Here is a 19316-nt window from a genome sequence, read left to right as displayed (position 1 = left end):
TCAACAATTCTTCCTGAAAATTTCGACTCAAAGTTCATGTCAAAACCTCTTTTAGAATTTTTCTCGGGTTCTGATACTGATGGCAGTAAAGCCTTCATCACTTATTGATTTCTTTGACGTCAACGGAATGTTGACAAATTAAGGAACAGATATATTTTGTGCAATCCAAAATGAGCGTTTAAATTCTTGTAAGTGCCAGGGCGCAAAGGAATTCTGGGTAATGAACAAGCAGACAAATAGACTAAAGGAGGATCTGCTTATATAAAACTAGAACCTATACTTGCAATATCTAGTTCGAACATAGACTCCTGCATCTCAGAACCTGTCCACATACATCAAAAGGAGACTAGGACGAACTCCTAGGATAGAAATGATAAATGATGGAGTTGGCAAAAAGGCTCGAAATCCGGATCGTTGCAAAACAACTTACTGTGAGGAGGAACTATCCTTTTAAAAAGTATTGAACTCCTAGGATGCTAGACATAGTAAACTTATGATTAACACATTACAACGAGTTAAACTGAACGGTGTGATGATCAATTATGACCCAATTTGTAAGTTTTGCAATGAGTAGGAAGAAACTGCCACTCACCATTCGAATAGGAAGCAACGACTTAACAGAGACGTAACCTAAGGTACCAAGAAGACCAGAGAAAAAGAACTGCAGGAATGACAGTCAACGATCTACTACTTCTTAAAAAAAGAACCGAGTTTGAACTAAACTAAATAAAGCTGTTTGCTTGGGGAATACAAAATCGCAGCTTCCTAGCATTCCACTATCATCAACATAGCATCAAAAATAAAGCTAGTTGAAAAGATTTAACCCATTTATTTTCAATGCGGGATGAGAACCCGCTCATTGGAGACTACCTAAGGTAGCAAAAAGAAGACCAGGGAAAAAGAGTGCAGCAATGAAGTCAATGACATACTACTTCTTAACACAAGGACCGAGTCAATTGATCTAAACTAACTAAAGCTGCTTTGCTTGGGGAATACAAAACCGCAGCTACCTAGCACATCATTATCACCAATATAAAAATAAAAATAAAGCTATTTGGACAGTTTCAACCCATTTATTTTCAATGCCTGATGAGGACCCGCTCATTGGAGATAACCTAAGGTAGCAAGAAGAAGACCAGGGAAAAGACAGCAATAAGGACAGTCAATGGCCAATATTTGTAGGTTGTACAATGAGGGGAAGAAACTGCCATCAATAATTCGAATGGGAAGCAACGGCTCAATGGACACATAATACCAGGGTCGAGCCAATTGAAATAAACTAAAGAAAGCTGTTGTATTTGAGGATTATAAGAAAGTCGCTTCCTAGCATTTAACCTTCATCATGATAACAATAATCATTGTTCTTCCTGGCAACATCTGGTTTGTTTCTGGTTCTCCAGGTCCCTTTGAAAGTAAAAAGATCATTTTATACAGCTCTAACCTCAGCTGAATTTTCAATAAAAGGTCAACTCTATGCCTCTATACAAGAAAGAATGGCTGAGGACTCAAAACTAGAAAAAGGCGTAAGGACATAATTAAGGACAGCGGCGAAAGAGGATCTAAATACACCAAAATTAGTTATTGCTAAATAATTAATTATCATACAAAATTATTTGATGACAATTTGAAAAAAATTGAATAAACGAATTCCCCAGTGTTCAGATATACCATAATCAACTGCACAATGATAGGTGAGACCTATCGTTAACGCCCTATTTCTAAATTTTATAGGTTTACAGTTGTTTATTTTTCAGAGTTTATCAAAACAGCAGTGCACTTAGAGCGATAAATTAATAAAAACACATATTTGCTGCGTTTTTTATGTAGTGGTTGTTCTATAAGCACTTTTTTATATAATGGTAATTCCATCAGCATTCCTGGGAGATTTTCTTCTTCGTTCTAATAATTGTCCTGTATGAAATTATTTGATATGTTTTATGTCCAATGTGGGCAATTTCCGATCAACAAACAGATCGATAGAAGCACGCAGGATGCTTAAGATAATTATTCAGTCCTTGGAATCCCGAGAACTCTTTCAGATATATTCCAAGTGTTTTTCGGGGAGGGAAAAATGTATTTCGCAATTTCTGTCACGCCCCATCCAGTTCGTCCATAAATAGTCAGGTAAACAGTATAAATCATCCGGTGGGAGGAGAGAGAGAAAAAAGGCTTAATGAGATAAAGAACACGTCGTAGTTTTACATCAGATTCACATTACATAACTTGTTTCATTTAAAAGCCGGCGTTTAAAAATCATTGTTCCTATTTGGCTCCTATTTTTCACTTTGGGTGTAAAATGGCACAAGATTTTTTTAAAAGTTATATTGTTTCAAATTGAAATTGAAAATTGGCGTGTTTCTCAGAATTCGTGGTATGAACGCAAATCATGATTACCTTTGGGCGATGCGCATCCTTAGACGTGGTTAAAAGGATTCAATTGGCATTCCCCGCAATCATCAGCTCTGAGATTAATTTTGCGCAATTTTTGTTTGACTGCTATTACAAGAAATGAGTTGTAAATTCATAAGTGATTATCCAAGATACACAGAACATTACATACTTGAAAAGTTAGAAGGAAAATCAGTTCATTTGTGGATAAGAATAACTGAAAATATATAGGACAAGATAAAATTGCTTCTGAATAACCCAGTAATTACGCTCTTAAAGAGTACCTCTTTAAACTTTTCACTCAATAAAACCTTAGAAAAAAATAAACTGTGACGATTGTTGAACATTTCTTCTTTTTATTTTATGATGTTGACAATATTTGAATTCACAAAACTGTTATGTATGAAAAATCTCTTTTGTGACGTTGATTGATGATATTTTTTAAACTTGAATTTAAACGGTTATTTTTATAGTGTCATTTAAACAAAAATTACAAAATATCGCAGTTAGACAAATATAGATCACCTCAACCCTTTTAACTTCAGTGTTGGAACGAAAACATTATCAATATTGATCAGTACATCTACGACTGCTTTAAAAAATTACAAGTTTTCCCATCAAAAGAAATGAAAAAAATATCGCAGTTAGACAAATTTATATAGTATAAAACTTTTCAACTTCAGTGTTTGATCTAGAGGCAACAAAGAACGAATAACCCACCCACCCAATGTCAATATTGATCAGTACATCTATGACAGCTTCAAAAAATTACAATTTTTTCCTAACAAAAGAAATGAAAAAATATCGCAATTAGGTTAATTTATAGAGTATCACAATTTTTAACATCGGTGTTGGATGTAGGAACGACAAAGATCGATAAACTCTCCCTCAACAATATAGATCAATGGGGCGTCGATGGCCGCAACGGTTTAGGTGTTGACACCGCGCTCATCACTGTAAGGTAAAGGTCCCGGGTTCGAATCCAGCGACCCTGCGTTCGAACCCGACATACTTACAATATGATATATATTGTACACATCTACGACAGCTTATAAAATTACATTTTTTCCCATCAAAATAAATGAAAAAATATTCCAATTATACAAATTTATATAGTATCAAACTTTTTAACTTCACTGTTTGATCTAGAGGACACAAAGAACGAAAAACTCAGTCGTATCAGTGCTGATGGTCAATCTTCCTAACAACAGAAAGAAAACATCACTATTAGGCAAGGTTAGATAGTCTCAACCTTCTGAACTTCCGTGTTTGATCTAGGGACATAAAAAAAACGAAAACTTCACCCATTATCAATGCTGATCTGAACACCTACGAGAGCTTAAAAAATTGGTAAATTTTCCTAATCACAGAAATGAACAAATAACACAATCAAGAAAATTTAGACAGTTTTAACACATTTATTTTCAGCGCACGTTGTGAGCCGACAATGAAAAAAAAAAAACTCGCCCGTGCAATCAAAATCAGTGAGAGTTTAGAAAAATTACAAATTTTCATATATACTAAAATGAAAAACAAAATTCCCAATTAAGTTCAGTTGAACAGTTTCAACGTATTTATTTTCACTGTCTGATCTAAGGACAATAAAGAACGAAAAACGGCTACGTCAGTGCAGATGTGAGCTTGGTAATATTGGTCTATTGTGCAATCTCCATTATTACATAGAACTCTTCGTTAAGCTTAAAGCGTTTTACCAGATTCCAAAGTTTTATTAATGGCGCCCTTGCGCAACCTTCAGGCTTTTCCTCTCCCAGTAGGAATCTCAGCAGAAACAGATTTTAAACTAGTTCTTATCTTAAGCTAAAACTCAGGAGAGTAATAAGAGTAAATCCCGGCAACTGAGAGAACAACTACACAACTGGGGGGCGTATTCAACTATAACCCCTTTGTAAGTTATGCAACGAGGAGGAAGAAACTGCCACTTATAATATCTTTGACTGCGAAGTAACCGCTCATTGGAGGCATAACCCAAGGGTCCAAGAAAAACGGGTAAAAGAACTGCAGCAATGACAGTCAATGATCTATTCCTTTTTTAAAGACCTAACTTTCACTGAACTAAAGAAGTGCATGGGGAATGTGTGAAACCTCCGCTTCCTAGTATTCCATAATGATAATAATCATTCTTCTTCTTAACAACCGGCTTTTTCTAGGTTCCGAGTCTTTAATATGCCTCTGGGGTCTGCAATGTCTAGTCTGCAGTTCTACTATCATTCAAGTCCTAACAGGTCGTAAGTTTGGGGTTTTATTGGCCTTGAGAAGGACCGGTGTTTAGAGGAGCTGGTGGTATGGGTGTAGATGAAATGGATGGTCTTATAGCCGATGGTACCGAGCGAAGGGCATCATGTAGCTGGTAGTGACGATTACCCTTGCTGCGTGTACTAGTGCTCCGACTCGATCAGTGAGCGATGAGATCTCGTCGACGAGTCTGCTCTAAGCAGGGGATTAATATATAGGAGGGTGCTGCAGGGTGCTGCTTGCGGAACCATTTTTGAATCAATGGTGACGTCTAGTGGATATGTTAGTTTACCACAGGAATTCACCACACCATGAAATGAATTTTGGCTTATGTGTTTGCTTTGTGCTGAGGTGCTATTTAGCTAGTATGTCTTGTGCCTTATGTGTGAAATTCCTCATGACCTTGGACCAACTGGCTATTTGTGCATAGGGAGCCTTAAGAGCTGCCTGTTAACTCAGAGTATTATAATTGTTGTACCCTTGATATATTTGTTATTTATTTCATATATATACATGTTTCCAGCGAGAAATTCGGCTTGAAAATAGTTGTCGTGGGACTAAGGGCCTTTGATCTATCTTTAATCTCCTTTAAGAAGTTAAGGTTTTTAGCGGGAGTTCGATCAAACTCTGATCGTATTTGACTTTAATTGTAATGATTTAATTATTATGACATCAGCGTACACGTCTACCTCAAAATTGTGGTTAGCTAGGAGGTTATCAACTACCAAAGACGATAAAGTTGGTACTACGACTCCTCCTTGGAGATAACCTCTTAGTGGTTCCTCCGCAACTTCTAGTTTTATTTTTGTCTTTAGCATTGTATCCACTGTATAGTTGAGGTTTCTATTTATTGATTAGTAGTCGCATGTTTAATCGATTGATGTGAGCTGTTGTCAAATGCTTGTCTATACGGATGAATTCAAACAAAGCAATTTTTTTATTGTATATTGTGTTTTCTATTTTCTAATGTGGTAAATTTTTCTTTTTTGTTAGCATTTTGTTGCCCTAGATCATGATTTTCTCCACATTTTCAGGAGAAAGGAGTTGAGACAAATCGGTCTATAGGATTTTCGTAGGGTAGGATATTTTTTTACCACCCTTTTTTTCCAGAAGCACTCTTCTGGTGGCCCTGTCGTTTTTTCCACGTTTAGGTCTTGCGTTCAAATCTCAGGGTTGTTCTTGAAATTTTCTGACCATTCAAAGCTTGTGGATATTCAAAATTGCATGTTTGGCTAATTTGAAACCCCTCCCAATGTTCGTTGTACTTATGGCTCTTTGTGACCTTTGTCCCAGAAGCCTTTTTATTAATTGCACTACCTATTTGTATGCATTATGTAAATATCTTAAGCATGTTTGTTAAGGAAAAAAATTTAAAAAACATTTCTTTAAATGGTTTTACTTGTTTTAGAGAATGTCATTTAAAAACAAAATCGGTTTAAATAAAGGAAATAAATTACCAAAAAAGAAACCACTTGAGTGTCGAGATGGGATTTCCAAACGCTAATATTAAGATATTAGTACGAATTCATTTTTAAAAGATAACAAATCGGTTTGTTTTATTTAGCTAAGATGCCTTTCATGATCAATAATGACCAAAAGACGGACAACCTTATTCATTGTTGCGTACGTGTTTCAACAAAATCAATACATTGATCCCAAGTCAAAATACATAGCAAAGTTCTCTCCAGGATGAGAAGAAAAAATACGTACGATGAAGAGGGGGGAAGCGGGAAGGGAGCGTTAATCTAGAAACATAATTCTTCCAGTTCGTAGTCTTCCGCCGACATCCGAACCGTCAACTGTGCTAGCTGGAAAGTTTTACAGATCTTTGAGAAAATTCCGCGACAAAATGGGTGAGCACTTGACTAATAATTTTACTTTTTGAAGAAAAAAAATTGAGACATGCAAAAACGATGTGACACTACCTTATCTCAAAAACAACCAAACTCAAAATTTTATACTGTACAAAATTTGTGGTCAATGAAGTATATAAATATTTGTTTCAACTAAGTAGTGGGTTTCAAAAGTATCATATTTAACACTCAACTGGATCAATGTTTTCCCTTTATTCATAATCTGAATAAATGAACAACCAGTGAAAACTGCAAAGAATTTTGGATAATACGATTGAAATAAAAATAAAATAATACGAGATAAATTGTCAATAATTATTATTCAGCATAGACCATTTTCACATGTCTCACATTTCTCTATAAACAAACAACTCCCAAAAAATTTCCAAGATTGTGAATGATTTTCCCCCAAACTTACGTTACTTCGGTATTTTCTAATTTAAATTTTAATCCTTGATAAGTTATTTCACGGTGGGGCTGGTGAAAATAGTTTCACTTCTAGCGAACATTGTCCATAACTTGGAAAGTGGATCATGTGTGCATTGTGTACGCCCGCGTGCTTGTCTGTATGTTATTTGCCTGTGGGCTTGTATATGTAATTTTTTTTTTTGCTTTAGATGACAAATGATAATCAAGAATACACACACATTCTTTATTCCTTCTCTTTTTTCATAAAATTATTACAATAAAATTTATTATTCAGATAAGTTATATTTATTTTTAGTCGCCTAGTTAAACATTAATTACTTAATAGGAAATTTACCTTTCATGTTTCATTGACGGAGTGTGTAAAAACGTAATTAATACGTGGCGGGAGTGATTATGAGAGTGATTGTAAGAGCCGAGTGGTAATTAAGGAAGTTGGAGAGTCAATAAACTAGCTAGTGAGAGAGCGATTGCTTGATTGAGTGAGAGGGCTGTCTGTATTAAAAGGGAGAGGAGCGAGAAGGAAGGAAAAGGAGAGAGAAAAATAAGTAAAAAATAGAAAGATAGATAGAGAGTTATGTAGAGAAAAAAAGAGTACGATAGAGAGAAAGAAAGAGAGAGAGAGAGGGAGAGAGAGAGAGTGTGAGAAAAGGGGAGAGGTGTGCAAAGATAGATAAATAGGGATAGATATGTAGAAAGAGATAGATGGCAGATTTTTAGAAAGAAAAGGATGAGATAGATTGCATAATGTGCAAATATAGATGTATAATTTGTAGAGAAAGATAGATGGATAAAAATAGATGTAGATTTATAGAGATAAAAAGATCGAGATAAATAGAGAGAAAGGAGAGGGAGAGAGAGAGAGAGAGGGAAAGAGAGAAAGAGAGAGAGAGTGAGAAGGGGAGAGGTGTGCATAGATAGATGAAAACAGATAGATATATAGAAAGAGATAGAGGGTAGATATTTAGAGAGAAAAGGGTGAGATAGATATGTACAGGATAAAGATAGATATAGATTTATAGAGATAAAAAGATAGAGATGAATAGGGAGGAGAGGATAGAGAGAGGGAGAGAGAGAGAGAGAGAGAGAGAGTGTGAGAGAGGGAGGGAGACAGAGAGAGAGGGAGGGAGAGAGAAGATAGAGAAGGGGGAAAGATGTACATAGATAGATAAACAGAGATAGAAAAAGGGTGAGATAGATATATATAAATGTAGATATATAATTTGCAGAGAAAGATAGGTGGATAAAGATAGACATAGAGATATATAGGGCGAAAAGGCGAGAGAGAGAGAGTGGTGGGAAAGAGAAGGGGAGAGATGACATTGATAAATAAATAGCGATAGATATATAGAGAGAAAAAGGGTGATATATATANACTATATATATATGTAAATGTAGATATATAATTTATAAAGAATGATAGGTGGATAAAGATATACGTAGAAAGATAGAGATATATAGGGCGAAACGGAGTAAAAAGTAGAGAAGTACATAGATAGAGATTGAGAATATAAATAAACAAGTAGATATAGATAAATAGAGTGAGAGAAGAGAGACAGATTATGAGACAGATATTGATAAATGAAAATAAATGGTAGATAGGTAAATAGAAGTATAAGGTAAATATATATATACGAAGAGATAGAGAAATATCACATAGATAGGTAGAGAGAGAGATAGAGATAGATAGATGATTAGAGAGAGAAGGAAAGTGTGCGTGAGAGATAGATAGAGCTATGAATATAGAAAGAGATATAATGAGAGTAAAAAGAGCGAGAGAGGAAGTGTATGTGTGATTGTTTTTGTGCGACTATTTGTATGAGCATGCGTGTTTGAATTAGACAGTATGCAATTAGATAAGCAAGGAGATTGAAAGATGCCTGAACGAGCGTTTGCGTGGTCGACTCAGTTGAGGTGTGTGAGGTTGCATGTGTGTAAACAAAGCTAATTATGATAATAACTTATGAATGAGGTAAATTAAAAGATAATTATTTACGTTAAGATCTTAATAGTTTGTACTTTTTGTAGTGGAAGTAACGTGCTACTAATTTCTGATCGATAATCACCGTAAATTTCTCATCAACATAAGTAAATGATAAAAATTTGCATTAAAAAAATGAAAACTAGCCTTTTATGTGAAAGTAGAACTAAATAGGATCTAATTATAATGTATGTAGTTGAATGAAATTACAGCCAGAAATTATCAGAGCGAATATTTAAAAAAATCCGAATAGATTCGGAATTATAAAAAACGCACTATTGAATTGTTTTTGAGCATACATTTCCAGGTTTATCGATAAATATTTATAAAGTAAATGTTTTTTATACCAAAATTTTGTTTGGAGAAAATAGCCAGGATTAAATTGTTCAATATTTGTATAAATTTGGTGATTTTAAGGAATTCGATGAGTGTGGGTTCGCCTTGTTTATGTTTTTGTTTATGTTCTTCGGATCGTCAATGACCATTAAAACATTTAAATATGTACCTTTATACCTTTTTTTTTTCTAATGTCGTTATTTATTGGTTATTGAGATTTAGCTGTACTCAGTGTAAATCAATTTGTCCCAAAACCTTACCATATACCTGGGGAATCATAGCATACTTTTTTTTTCTAAACAAAACAATATAATATTCTTATATTATATTAGTTAGTATTCATGCCATGAGTAGAAAAAAGGAGAGGAATTTTTAAATTATTTGAAATACCAGCAACATAGGCACATTTCCTGTTGCATCGTTTGATGTTGTAGTCTTTTCTACGAATTTTCGCCATGTGAAAAAAATATTCTGATATGATCTTCTTTTCACGTTTCCATATCTACGTTTTCTTCATATTTTTTTAAAATAATTTTAACTCTTATTTATACTAGCACAAATAACAATAATAGCTGTTTGAATGATGAAGAACTATTTGGACGCGGTTTTTTTTATTTATTAGTGTTTTAAGATTGTTGAGATTACAAAACACCACGACAAAACTGGTTCCACGGCGTTTATTAAATTCCGGTTCGTTCTAGCTTGTCGGAAAATAGTTTAAATCGGGACTTCAGACAGAATAGAATTAATTTAAATACTTCTTTAACCCTTTGGGCAATTTTTACGACCCCGAACGATCAGAGCCGTGCGCAATCCATTTCTGATCGGTCCAATTAAGCCGTAAGCCATTAAACTGATGTGTCAAAATTATCCTTGCGACATATCCGACCGTTGGACTTGAAAAGGTCATACAAGGCCTTTTAAAAGACGAGAGCCTAAAAAAAATTCTCAGGGTGAAATTAAAAAAAAAAAAAAAAAAAAAAGAATTTACGTAAAATTGTACTCTAATTATAAAATATATACCCTTCGACTCTGTACGAAGCCATTAATGTATATTAAAAATATGAGAGGGCCAAGTATGGAACGCTGTGATACTCCGTACTTGTTGGCATCTCCGTAGACGTATCCCTACTGAATTTTGTTTTCTGGTGCCGTCCCTGCAGACTATTGGCAAAAAGATATCCAAAATAAACTTTAGAATCGTACAAATCGTTAGAAGCTTTTCAAAGGTTTGGAAGGTCCAAAGATATGCTTTAAGTTTATTTGGTTTTTAAACGACCATCCTACCAAATATTACTATTCAGAGCATGTTCTGCCGAAAGTGATTTTCTAAAATCGATTTGCCTATATAAATCCGAGTTTTTGGTCAAATTGAGACAATCTATTGAAGAATACCCTTTCGTCGACGTTGTCAAACAGATATATTTCTGTTTTAATCTAAATTCATTGGACAAATTGAAAAGTTTTGCTCAGATTACCATCAAACAGTCTGCGAATCGTAAGAAGAAAAACGGAAATGCAAGAAAACTAAGCGTTTGGCCTTCTGAGCCGCGCATACCTTGAAATGCAGATTAGAAGCGGAACTGGAAGGATTTGGGAAAAAAGAAAATTGAAGGTATTTTCAAAACACGTTTTCCTTTATTTTTCTTCTACATTTTCCACACGGAAAAACAGTATTTATCATGGAGAAACATTTTTGCCTTTTTAAACCCATATTGATGAATCTTCACGTTTATTCTATCAGTACATGTTATTTATTCAAATATATTTTCAAAGAGAGGATATAAATGGGACGTTAACGTTAGGCAAAAAATACGCGCCGACAAGATGGGAAGTGGTGTTAAACGGATTCAGCGTAGCGTAAAATGCGGGAGAGATAGTGGTTTGTACGGGCTAAGAACATAAAACTACAAGGATCAGCATTATTCTATCCTTTCCAAACCTTATGGCATAATTAGGGTACAATTTAAAAATTTTTTTTAATTTAACCCTGAAAATTTCTTTTAGGCTCTCATCTTTTAAGCCTCGTGTGAGCTTTTCAAGACCAACGGTTGGATGTGTCGCAAGGATAATTTTGACACATAAGTTTAATGACTTACGGTTTAATTGGACCGATCAGAAATTAATTGCGCCCGTCTTCTGATCGTTCGGGGTCGTAAAAAAAATCATTAGATAGATGAAAAAAAGAAGACTATATGCCGGGTTCACCGAGATTACGGCACGTTATAATGCCATCATCAGGGCCTATTTTATTCCTTTTTACATATTAATTTTAATCCTTTGTACATAGTTTCTCTAAATAGGTGTAATTTTAGTTTTAAATACATTCTCTATAATCACAAAAGTACCTGTAAGAAATTGCTAATCAGAAGAAAAAGAAATAGTTGGACCTTTAGTCATATGGATTTGTAGCAAGGTATTGTTTTACTTTACTATAAAATATTGTTTTCATTATCAAATATAAATATTGTATGTTAATAATTTCTTATAATTTTATGTAGATGTCTGTTTTCACCGTCAAAAAGGTATTATGCTGGGCATGTGCTCCATAATAAAATAGGCCCTGATGATGGCACTGTAAGGTCTAATGACCTCTACGAAGATTGGAACCCTACATAGATTATCTGCAGGTCGATCAACGAATATCATATTTCCCAAAGGGTTATAGACGTATTTAAATTAACTCTATTCTGTCTGAAGTCTCTATTTCAGCTATTTTCCAAGCTAGAACGATCTGGAATTTAATAAATGCCGAGGAACCAGTTTTGTCGCGGTTTTTTGTAATCTCAACAATCTTAAAACACTAATAAAAAACTGCGTCCAAATAGACCTTCTCATTCAAACAGTTATCATTGTTATTTGTGCTAGTATAAATAAGCGTTAAAATTTTAAAAAAATATGAAGAAAACAGATATGGAAATTTGAAAATAAGATCATATTAGAATATATTTTTCATGGCGAAAAGTCCCATAAAAAAACTGCAACATCAAACGATGTAACAGGAAATGTGTCTATGTTGTTGGTATTTCAAATATATAATATATGTATATTATGTTCTTTGGTTAGAAAAAATATGGTATGATTCACAAGACACAAAATAAGGTTTTGGGAGAAATAGATAAACTTTAATTTTTTTTTCAACAATAAGATGGGTAAGAAAATTTTCTCATAAAGTGTGTTGATCCGCCTTTAAGACTGTCTAACTTGATTTACTCTACCCGGTGTAAAGATTGTTCCTTGGTTTACTAAGTCAGACCAAACAATACCTGGATACCAGGTTGGCACAGCACAGATGAAACAAATCATGAAATTAACTTTGATTATGTGAGACAATCATGGACAGAAGATTAGTAAAAGAAAGGTTACATATTAAATCTGATGTTAATTCACTAAACTTGAAAAGTGATACAGTTGCCTAATTTAGTCCTTTATGTCTGTGTTGTGTAAGTATGTCTATAACCACAATTGATTAGCTCTCATTTGGTTACATATATATGTACTGTTTTTACTGTTATCATTGTAATATTTTACTTTTAATACTCTGACGAGTAAGTTATTCAATGTTTTTTAATAATTATTGTGTTACCTATCATTAATTATAAACGTTGCAATTACTTGTAGAGCCCTGATGAAGACCTCAATAAAGGTTGAAAGCTTGGCATAAGTTACAAAATTAACTTTGATGACCGCATCCCTGATCTCTAACTTATTGGTGATATCGTTACGGTCGATTCATCCTACCCTTGATTTATGTATATAACTTAAAACTTCATTTCTCGCTTATTTAAAAAAAAAATTAAAATTCTTCGGATACAAAATTGGTTAAAATAACCACGGTACACGACACCAGGAACTTCTGGTATGCCCATCGGCTTACGCTGTCCAATATATCCATGATCCTTCATCCCACTATCTCTTTTATTCGTTCTGTCCAAAAGGATTATAAATGTGCTGGTTGCTGCTATGTTTCAGCTGCAAGAAGATGGGTTATTCGCCATAAATTTATCTTGCGGTGTCCAATAAATGGCTGTGAGGGCCTTCATTCTTCCCTCTGGTTGAGGTACTATCTCTGTAATTCTTTTTTCTTATGGTTATTGTATTTTGGATTTTTACACTGTCTAGAGACAGACCTGGAAATATTGAACATCAATGCATTTCTCCGTTTGTAAAATAATCTCGTAAGTAGTAACCATTAAAGATTAGACGGAAATTGATCAAACTTTGTAAAAATTTTTCTTTTCTGGTACGAAACCAGAAAGATAACTAAGTAAGGTCATCGATAAACTGTTAACTCTTATCTATTATTTTCCAATGTCCTAAAACACGGTTTGTTGGCTTTCTGACGTAAAGTTTAACTTGCTGTTCTTTTATCGTTTCATATCACAATTACGACCTGCAAATTTTTCAAATGCCGAAGTTGACGATTATTAGCTTTTCTTGGCGGCGGTAAGGAAATTTAATACAAAGAGATAGAGAAAATGTTCGTGAATTTTGAATAAAAATAGTTCATTAACAGTGTATCTTTATGTAAAACATTAACAACGGTGCTTTACTTATATCGTTAATTGTTTAATCAAAAGTTGACAATTACACCCGAAGAAAGCGTGGAAGAAATTAAAACTTTCCTGCTAAAAAGACTCCAGGATATGGCCTACATTCGAACATACCTATTTAAAGCTGCAATCAGATTTATGTTCCCAATATCTGTAGAAGTCATCGTGATATGATTACCGGGAAAATCGCCTTTTTCGAATAAAGTAAAATCGCACCACCGACAATCTCTAAGTTGAAAACATTTTTCTAAAAATAATAAAACTATGAGTACAAAGAATAAAAACAAAATGATTCCCAGGTCATCAATTTAAATTCTATTCAATACATCCAACAATAGACCAAATTCGCCGAGGAACTGATATAATAGAAAAGTCACTGGAAGAAAAACTAATTTTTTCTATCGTCCTTGATTTGGACAAAAGACTAGGTCTTTCACAAGGGACTTACCAGTGAACTAAGGGGGAAGCAGTAGATATTATTTCCTACTAAACCGAAAGACATTTTAGAGTTAAGCAAGATAATAATCAGAACTAGGAAAAATAAATTTGGGAGTGTCCTAGGGGAGCACACATATCGATAATCCCATCTTCGAATGCGAAACAACGGCTCAATGGAGACTTAACCTATCATATAGAAAAAAACCTAGGGAATAAAATGGTAGTAGCAACGGTCAATGCCATAATACATCTGTGAAGAAGGATTGAGTCGATTTCACTGGACTTGGGACTAGGAAGGTACAATAAACCAGAAGGCCGCAGTGCCTGGGGAGCACATACCCTTCTATTCTCAGAATCACCACCATCATCATCCTAATGGAGCATTCAACACAAATAATGTAATAATTTTGTGTGGTGTTTAGTGACCGTTGCTTGAGGATTATTTTGAGGTCGTGAGATGCGGTCTGGTGTGACACAGGTTTTAGAAAAACATTTTTTTATCGTGTCAACGTTTCGATCTTTATTGAGCCCTGAAGATGATCTCAATTTTATTTTTATTCATTCAGTTTTTCGAAAACCTACGTCACTCCAGACCACATCTCACGATCTCCAAATAAGGAAAAACTTAATTTCAGTTTTGCCACTTGTAAAATTTCTATTCATTATATTTCACCTTTCCCTCCTACTTTTATCCCACCTATATACAGATGACTGTATATGCCTCTTTTTGGCTGTCTGATTTGCATAGTCTGTTGATTTCTAAGCTTAGTCAAAAATTTAGCCAATTAAGCTGGGCCTGTTGTTAATTTTATATTTCATAGTGATTAGTCGCTTCTAAGTTGTCAATTTCAATTTCAAAAGATCTGACATTGGTATTATTCTGGTGTTGAACAGGGATCCATCTCAGGTCCTCTTTTATTTTACATGCTCATCAAATCTCTTTGTTTTTGCTTTCGTTTCATTCCACCAATTTTTGATGACTGTCAGTTGTCTCTTAACGGCTGATTAGTCCCTTGATTAGTATTTTTAACCGTGGACTTAGTCACATGTCTGAACTAATTAATTTCTTAAATATCAATCCAACAAAACATAAGCAATTGTCTGGTTACACTGACTTAAATAGGATTATTATCTAATCTAAGCTTATAAAAGCTCAAATGAAAGATATATTTTAATCAAATGGTTTATACACTTTCCATAATAACGATATTTTATAAATTGTTTTTATTTTACTTTTATTTGGTTTTATGAAAAATAAGATTGAATGAATCATCATAGAACCAGGAAAATAGCGATGTCCTGCATCACGTTTCTTTTTTCGGCCGATGTTTCAGCCTTTATTCGGGTCATCTTCAGCGCATGAAGTGTGGTGCTATTCTTGTCGTGTCATGTTGTGTAGTGTGGAATTATAAGATTTCTTTGTGTGCATGCCTATTTCTTCGTGTTGAACTCTTTGCTGTAGGATTTATTGGTATACTTGATGAGTGACGGTGTGGGGTCGGACTTCAGTGTGTTATATGTGTTTGTGTCATTTCCAATTGGGCTGAGTTTTTGTATGAAGTCATCTTTATTAACGGCAACTGCTTGTTTTGTTTTATCCGCTGAAAAGATTTATCCGATTGTTTTTAAGGAATTTTTTGGTTTTTGTAAATGTTTGTTGTGTTGTATTGCGATTATTTGTGGTTAGTTATTTTAAGTGATTTATGGCTGTGTTGATGAACCTGGCCCGAATTGTGCCTTTCTCTTCAACCGTGTTGGAAGATCTTTATATAGCGAACTCTACATACGCAATCAATTTAATAATTGCGAAATCCCAAATTTTATAGGTTATAAAAAAGCACAAATAAATGTTTTAAAAAATAACGGATCGAGCTCAATTAGCTGAAATAAATAAATATAGATTTCAAAAATGAAAAACTAGCCTATACGACTCTTATCACCATCGATAGAGCCAATAAACCATTCAGGGATGCATCTAAATATTTGGGAATGACATTAGATGCCTAACTGAGATGGAAACAGCAGGTATAAGGTCAGAAAATTATAATGCTTTCTAGAAGGCTACTCCAACCTTACAATCTTACAATACTAATTTTTTCAAAGGACAAAGTCATTTGAATTAGTTTAGCGAAATAATTTAGTAATTAACAAAGTGTAAATCTTATTGTACCTGAAAGTTTATAAAAAACATACACTCAAAGACTAAAAAACGCCGGACATTTGTATTTACTTGTTTATTTTCTTCAATAACTAGGTATAAAGATTAAAGGTTAGTTTAAAACGTAAACAGAAAATTAATAACGTGTTATTTACCTTTATAAAGTGTTATTAATCAAATTTTACACTCTTTAGATTAAAACTAAGGAGAATCAGTTCGATTTCATCCTTTCCAGAGCCAACTTGTGGAGTGAGTTAATTGGTTTTTTAAATTGTTTTCTTCCATGAAAGAAAAATTAAAATTTGTTTTTTACTTAGAGTCTAAAGGTTTTAAGTCGAGAAAATTTTGCCCGGGCAGATACTTCAGCCAATGAAGTAAATAGATAGACATAGAACGGGGTCTTTTAGATATCTAAAGTCCTGGGGGCACCGCGTTCTATCATCCACGATGGTCGCGTTTAGGGCTATCGGACGTTTCGATCAAAGAGAAGACAGTGGCTGACCGCGATGTACGACGGCTAGGCTTATATTCTCTAAACGCATTACGGAACCGTCATTTAACGGTTTAACCTCAAACCGGTCCGTAATATACAGGTGAGCTCTAAAGGAGTCATCTGAAGGCTGAGAATTGCCTAGCCTGTAGAAGTCCCGCATCATTTCTCTACTACTGGAAAGGGATCGAGTAGAAAGGCTTCATCAGCATCTCGTTTGGACACTTGGAAAATGAGGATGGGGCTGTTATCCTGACATGAACCTCATAGAGACTTATGGGACTTGAAAAAGATACACGTTAAACATTGATCGCCGCCTCCAACAAGCTTTCAACAACTTCGAAATGTTCTTGTTGAAGAATGGGGATCTGTTTCGTAAATCGTTTATTTACTCGATGCTTAGGAATGATTTTCCGGTGTTTTGGTGGATTTTCGTTCAAACAATCTTAAACAACAAAGAATTAATAAACAACAAAATAGTAACCTCCGGTTTTTTTGGTGTCTTTGAGTATATTATAAGTATCATTTCCAAATTGATAGTTATTAGATAGATTATACAATGCTTTCTGCAGTAATTAATCCGTTTCAAGACTTGCACTGTACCATTATACTACCAGTAAAACGTTTTGTCTTTTTATTAACAGCTATTACGTTCTAATTGTATAATTTCTGAACCAGATACTAATTTTTAAAAAATAAATAAACTGGTCTTTTACTGGAAATTAGTTATGCATATAAACATAGTTGCATGCCAATTAGCTTTGCCAGTTAGGGGAATTGTTGGTCAATTGAGGAATTAATAAGTCATTTTCATACTTTTTCCACTTTTAAGAAAGTTCTTTTTTTTGGAATGATTAGGTTTTCAGAGCATATATGAGCAAAACTTTCTCAACCAAATCTCCTAGCACGTGATGGGTTGAGTGATTGTTTTGAAATATTTCAAACTTGTTTACTATACAATACATAAAANATATATAATTATCTATTTCATCATTATGCCGAAAATGTACGAAAATTTGATAGCACCTAAAAAGCAGTACGTAATTTAATAATTGACTTTCACAGGATAAACAACCCTCGTCAAAAAAGCGTGGCCAAATTATAAACAATTTATTCTCGATTTCAGTAAATTTAGGTCGATTTTTGCAAGTGTGAATGTTCGTATGACACAGTTTGTTAATAACAGCAATTCAGCCACGAGCGATTTTGTTTTACCAACTAGTCAGTAAGATACTTACTCATCTAACCCAACAATTTGTTTACTATTTATTTTATTATAAAATTATAATTTCTATAAAAAAATAGGAGTCGAGTTGTACAGAAATAATTTTCCCTATTATATTTTTCTTTTTCGAACAACACTTAATAATCTAAGTGTTCGTCCAAGGTGGTTTAATTAGATTGTTTACAGTTATCTCTTGTAATATCGAGCTTTGCAATGTGATGCTTTATAAGAGATGTTTTTTTTTATGTTCGTTGCATTGGGTTATTATTTGTTTTGTTCTCTTGTAACATCGCGCTTTACTATTATGTGTGATATATTTTGTGTTTTTTACTGCAGCTTTTTGGGTTATTGAACTATTCTCCGTTCTGATTACATTATTATTGTTCATTGATCCTTCCAGTTAAAAAAGATAATAAATTCACCAAACAAAATTAAATAATTTGATCACACCTTATTCGATTCCCCCTGAAAATTGTGAAGCTTGTCCATCAAGTTTGAAATATTGGGTGTGTGCGTTTTTGTTTTTTTCAAATTTCAATTTTTATCTTTATAAAGGCATACATTCTATCGCCGTTAGTTCTTGTGTGGGAAATGCTCTATTTAACAAAGAGATAGTTGATTCAAAAAATCAATATAGAACAAACTACGACATGGGAGCAGATAAAATTCATTTCGGAGACGGGCGTATGTCGAAATTTACATGGAATTTATGGTAATATCTTAGTAACTGAAGGTGTGCGTCAATCAGTCAACAGCGGTTCCGACGTTTTCGCAATGAAGAGAGATGAATCAAAGACCAGCCCCTTTTCGGAATGCCTAACGAGTTTAAAAGCGACGACGTGGCATTGAAGTATGAGGACAAAATTATCCTTACCAGAGATATGAGAGAGATTTCAGGAACATCTCATAACAATAGAAAGAAAAATCAGATCTCAGGGTTACGTTGTGAAATTCAACTCATAGGTTCACCCCCAAAGAAGGCCGCATTGTTTCTTGTGAAGAGTTTATTTCCTATTTGGTCACGGCGGTCATTTGCAAAAATATTCGACGCCGAAGGATCGTTTGCAATGATGAAAATGATAAGGATAAGGCAGGGAAATTTTGAACGAAAACACTCTGAAAATCAGATTAACATATCTCATCTAACTCTTCAGAATTTTACAAAAAGTGGATATTTCTTCTACAAGAATGATGACAATATGTGATAGAAAAAAA

At 34.0% G+C, this 19316-nt stretch overlaps 1 protein-coding gene across 2 annotated transcripts in view; it reads left to right on the top strand.

Moving 5' to 3' along the window:
* The first annotated feature begins 6391 nt into the window (after window positions 1-6391).
* Window positions 6392-19316, top strand: part of LOC106666404 (aquaporin AQPcic) — a 33318-nt gene continuing 20393 nt past the window's right edge. Inside the window, exon 1 of one of the 2 annotated variants that reach the window (XM_024226218.1) lies at window positions 6392-6494. In XM_024226218.1, coding sequence (XP_024081986.1) covers window positions 6491-6494 — 4 coding nt within the window. In that variant the 5' untranslated portion in view covers window positions 6392-6490. Of the gene's footprint in view, window positions 6495-16604; window positions 16636-19316 lie in introns of those variants that run through there. The other variant, XR_002910133.1, reaches the window with a different exon arrangement.

The sequence above is a fragment of the Cimex lectularius genome, unplaced genomic scaffold (assembly GCF_000648675.2).
Source record: "Cimex lectularius strain Harlan isolate CLEC.00 unplaced genomic scaffold, Clec_2.1 scaffold124, whole genome shotgun sequence".
In the NCBI taxonomy this organism is placed as follows: Eukaryota; Metazoa; Arthropoda; class Insecta; order Hemiptera; family Cimicidae; genus Cimex; species Cimex lectularius.
The sequence above is the reverse complement of the archived record's forward strand: the minus strand, read 5'-3'. Positions and strand labels throughout refer to the sequence as shown.